Below are 5,000 nucleotides of genomic sequence, written 5' to 3'. Positions count from 1 at the left end.
CTGTTTTTCTTTTTGTTATTTTGTTATTTTATTTTACTTCCCTTCCATTAGCTTTTGGAGTTCTGAGATGTTTTCTTTCTTCTTTCTTCCTTCCTTCCTTCCTTTCTTTCCTTCTTTCTTTCTCCCTCCCTCTCTCTTTCTTTCTCTCTCCTTCCTTTCTCCCTCCCTCCCTCCCTCCAACCATCCCTTTCTTTCTTCCTTCCTTTCTTTCTCTCTTTCCTTTCCTTTCCTTTCTTTTTTCTTTCTTTCTTTCTTTCTTTCTTTCTTTCTTTCTCTCCTTCCTTTCTCCCTCCCTCCCTCAATCCCTTTCTTTCTTTTCTTCTTTCTTTCTTTCTTTCTTTCTTTCTTTCTTTCTTTCTTTCTTTCTTTCTTTCTTTCTTTCTTTCTTTCTTTCTTTCTTTCTTTCTCTCTGCCCATCTCACTGTTGCAGCAATTCTGGACAGCTCACAGAATAATAAAAAGTCAAAAAAGGTAACACACACACACACAAAAATTAAAACTGGGAAAATTAAATAAAAGCCCAGAGGGGAAGCAACATGGCGGTGAGGAACTTCTCTTTACTCTGCCCAGGTCAACCAGCAGAGGCAACTTTGAGGCTCTTCCGGGAGGCCAAGACTGTGGGGGCTGACCTCACCTCCAACAGGAGACTCTTCCAGAGGTCAAGGGGCCACAGGAAAAAAGGCTCTGCTCCTGGAACCTGCCTGTCAAAGATCTTTGGCGGATGGGATCCGAAGTAGGCCTTTCCTGCTGGAGCAAATGGGATGGACCGATCCTATTCGGGAGAGATGGCTGGACCCAGGCCGTGAAGGGCTTCATGGGTGATAAACAACATCTTGAGTTAGACTGCCCCAATTGTGTTAAGTGAATCAGTTAAGTTAATAACACAGTTGTTAAGGGAACTTGGCTTCCCCCTGGACCTTGCTCGGCCGAAGGTCGTCAAAGGGGATTGCATGACCTCAGGACACTGAAACTGCCGTAGGTACACGCCAGTTGCCCAGCATCTGATTTTTGATCACATGACCTTGGAGGTGCTGTAACGGTCGTAAGAGTGAAAAACAGTCCTAAGTCCCCTTTTCCAGTGCCATTGTAACTTTAAATGGTCACTAATAGAACTGTTGTTAAATCTGTTGTGCGTTGCTTTTATGCACAGATTAGACAGCACAATGGCTGTCAGGACAACGTCTTGAGCTACCTTGTTCCTCAAAGGTAGCAATCAGAAGAAAAGACAACCCAGCTATGTCACAGATCTACAAACGTAGTTGATTGGGCTGCGTGGATTATCAATAATTCCGCTTTGGTGTCATGACGACACAGACAAAGGAACCCGGGGCTCCGGTTTCCTAGTCCGATTTCACTCCGTCCGGAGCTACAAATTACAAGCATTTGCAGACGATTTGGTATTTATCCTAGAGGAACCTTTAGAGACAATTCCTAAATTATTGAACAAGGTAGAACAGTTTGGAGAGACAGCAGGATGGAAGATAAATAGAGAAAAAAACTAAAAGGATAGTTAGAAATCTTACAGATAAACAAAAAAAATTGTCAGGAAAAAAATAGATCTACAAATAGTTAAAAAGGTTAAATATTTGGGAATACATTTGACAGCAAGATATTCCCACGATAAAAGAAGATCACTATATAAAATTACTAAACCAAATAAAACTTGACTTGGAAAAATGGGAAAAAAATCTGCAATTGTCGATGTTAGGGAGAACGAATCTATTACCAAAACTACTTTTCTTATCCCAGAAGAAAGGACAACTAGCTATGTCACAGATCTATAAATGTGATTGATTGGGATGCGTGGATTATCAACAATGCCACCACTTTGATCCGAAGGGAAAACAAAAACGAAAAATCCAGGAGTAAGGGTTAAATTACAATTCACATCGTCTCCCAGGCTCTCAAAAAACTGTTCATCCTTTCCCCTTCAACATCTCATTCCAGAAAAGAATTCTGGGAAATCTAAAACATCCAGGTTTGCAGGTCTTATAAAAAAAAGGTTTCTTTTTTTTGTTTTGTTTTTTTTAAAGCAGTTGTCTATTTCTATTTATTTCTGTGCAGAAGCAACAAGCTATCCAGTGCTAACAGCTGTTTTCCGGGTTTAAAAAAAAAAACCAAAACCGAATGAATGGTTGAAAACATTTAAAATAACAAGGATCGGACAAAGACGTACCGTTTTGTACATTGGCTAGGCGTGCTTGAGTTGAAATCTCTCAATCGGTATATTCCAAAGCAGAGCATATTGTACGTTTTCAAAGCTTTACAAAATAGATCTCCATAACAACCACCGTCCTAGGCAAACAATAAGCAAACAAACAAATACATAAAAGAAATGTCATTTTTTTTTTACCACCACCCCCCCATGCCTCAGTTATTGCTATGACACTGAACACGAGGGAAATAATTTAAAGAAAGAAAATTGTAAGGAAATCTGTTGCAAGTCAGAGACAATTACTCAAGGAACGGTCTCATTTAAATGTTTAATCTTGAAACAGCTAATAAATATGTGCACAAGCACCCTAGCCACAATCAAAGAGCTGGAAATGGGAAAAAAAACCCAATTGAGTCTTATTTGAAATGAACTCCCAAGCTCGGGGTCTGCAGATCAGCTCTTCCACCAATTAAGAACAATGTAGTCCGGGATGATTAAGAACCCGTGACGTTTTATTTCTTGCTCTAGACTTGGAAATAAGTTCATTTGTTCGTGTTGTCAATTTTCATGAAGGTAATTTGGATTACAGCAAGGAGAAGATGTCATAGGTAAGGACTGTCCTGCCTTGCTCTGGGAAAAGTGAGGAAGAGGAGGAGGAGGGGGGAGGGAGGGAGGGAGGAAAAGAGAAAAAGAAGAGAAGGAGGAGGAAGAGGTAGGGGAGAGGAGGAGGAGGAGGAGGGGGAAGGAAGGAGAGATAAGAAGAGGAGGAGGAGAAGGAGAAAGAAGGGGAAGGAGGAGAAGAGAAAGAGAAGAGAATAAGAAGGTAAAGAAGGAGGAGGAGGAGGAGGAGGAGGAGGAGGAGGAGGAGGGGAAGAAAAGGAGAAAAGGAAGAGGAGGAGAAGGAGGAGAAGAGAAAGAGGANAAGAAGTAAAAGAAGGAGAAGGAAGAGGGAGAAGGAGAAGAAGGAAGAGAAGGAAGAGAAGAGGAGAAGGAGAAGGAAGCGGGAAGGAGAAAGAAAGAGAAGAGAATAAGAAGGTAAAGAAGGACAAGGGGAGGGGAAAGGAGGGGGAGAGAAGGAGGAGAAGAAGCAGAAGAGGAAGAGGAGAAGAAGGAAGGGGAAGGAAGAGAAGAGAAAGAGGAGAAGAAGGAAAAGAAGAAAAAGGAGGAGGAGAAGGAAGAGAAGAGGTGGAGGAGGAGGAGGAGGAGGAAGGGGGAAGGAGGAGAAGAGAAGGTAAAGAAGGAAAAGGAGGAGGGAGAAGGAGGAGGAGAAGGAGAAGAAGAAGGAGGAGGAGAAAGAAGAGAAGAGAAGAGGAGGAGGAGGAGGAGGAAGGGGGAAGGAGGAGAAGAGAAAGAGAAGGAGAAGGTAAAGAAGGAGAAGGAGGAGGGAGAAGAGGAGGATCCCCGTATTTTGAATCAAATACTGTTCCGCATGCGAGATTCTCCTACATCTAATGAACGAAATGAACTCGTTGCTCCGGCCTAAGCCATCGTGAGGATAGCCTCAGCCCAATCTCCCGTGGCCTCTTTCCAAAGCTCGTGAGGACCTTACCCCGAGGTCTGCAAAAGGCCCGTCCAGCAAGGCCAGCTGGGCCACCCGGCAGCGGTCCCGGTTGGTCAGCGTCTGCGGGGTGCTGTAGCCACCCCGGAGGGCGTTTTCTTCGGCGATCAGGGACTCCAGTTCGGGCGTGGCCCCTCCCGTCACCAAGGTGCGTATCAGGGTGAGAATATTGTCGTTGAAGTACGTCTGCGGAGATGAAAAAAATAAAAGGCATCTCCTTAAGCAAAGACCCTTAAAGGCACCGAGAGAAGACCTTCTCTGCACTCAGGTTCTTGGCTGTCTCTTCCAATAATTTCCCTCTGAAAAGGCACAGACAGGACCCCCCCCAATTACTCTATTTTCTTCTGCCCTATTAAACTTTCACTGGATTCATCCCCATCCCACTATATGCCTCTATCTATCTATCTATCTATCTATCTGTCTGTCTGTCTGTCTGTCTGTCTGTCTGTCTGTCTGTCTGTCTATCTATCTATCTTGTCCATAGCTATCTATCTATCTATCTATCTATCTATCTATCTATCTATCTATCTATCTATCTATCTATCTATCTATCTATCTATCTATCGATTTATATATATCTGTATCATCTCTCATCTATCTATCTATCTATCTATCTATCTATCTATCTATCTATCTATATTTATATATCTGTATCATCTCTCTCTCTCTCTCTCTCTCTCTCTCTATCTATCTATCTATCTATCTATCTATCTATCTCTTATATCTATCTATATCTATATATCTGTATCATCACTCTCTCATCTATCCATCTACAGGTATCTCTATCTCTATCTCTATCTCTACCTACCTACCTACCTACCTACCTACCTATCTATCTATCTATCTATCTATCTATCTATCTATCTATCTATCTATCTATCTATCTATCCTCTCTCTCTCTGTGTCCCTGTCTTTCTCTTTCTCTCCTCCTTTTTCTGTTCGTACACATCTAACTCAGGACTGATTTTGATTAAAGTACAGAACTATAAATCACGTGTGTTCACTATAATTGTGGTCCTGGTGAAGGAGTAACTGCCTTCCTTCTCGGGCCTTCACGTCTAAGAAGAGCTTTGAGAAACTTCCATTGTAAAGTCCAGACCCCATTTAAAGATCCTAGAGCCCAGCTTGCATTTTTATATACATATATTTGTCACTAATACTCTGAGGAGTTGCCTTGGTGCTTCGGATGTCATTCCTGATTACTGTGCCTGGACTTGAACTGTCTACTCAAAGCATTCTGCTAAACATTATATTACAGGACTTGACAGGGTTGAGACACAAACACGC

General features: G+C 42.2%; 1 protein-coding gene across 1 annotated transcript in view; it reads right to left on the bottom strand.

Moving 5' to 3' along the window:
- LOC107297759 (calcium-activated potassium channel subunit alpha-1) overlaps nucleotides 1-5,000 on the bottom strand; it is a gene marked incomplete at its 5' end in the record, with an annotated part of 22,781 nt that overhangs the window by 12,628 nt on the left and 5,153 nt on the right. Inside the window, 2 exons of the mRNA XM_015827120.1 lie at nucleotides 2,177-2,295; nucleotides 3,705-3,899. Of these exons, the coding sequence (XP_015682606.1) occupies nucleotides 2,177-2,295; nucleotides 3,705-3,899 (314 nt within the window). The remainder of the gene's footprint in view (nucleotides 1-2,176; nucleotides 2,296-3,704; nucleotides 3,900-5,000) is intronic.

Source organism: Protobothrops mucrosquamatus, unplaced genomic scaffold (genome assembly GCF_001527695.2).
Source record: "Protobothrops mucrosquamatus isolate PMUCROS unplaced genomic scaffold, P.Mucros_1.0 scaffold3513, whole genome shotgun sequence".
Lineage (NCBI taxonomy): Eukaryota > Metazoa > Chordata > Lepidosauria > Squamata > Viperidae > Protobothrops > Protobothrops mucrosquamatus.
Note: the sequence above shows the minus strand (reverse complement) of the source record. Positions and strands in the feature narration are given on the sequence as shown.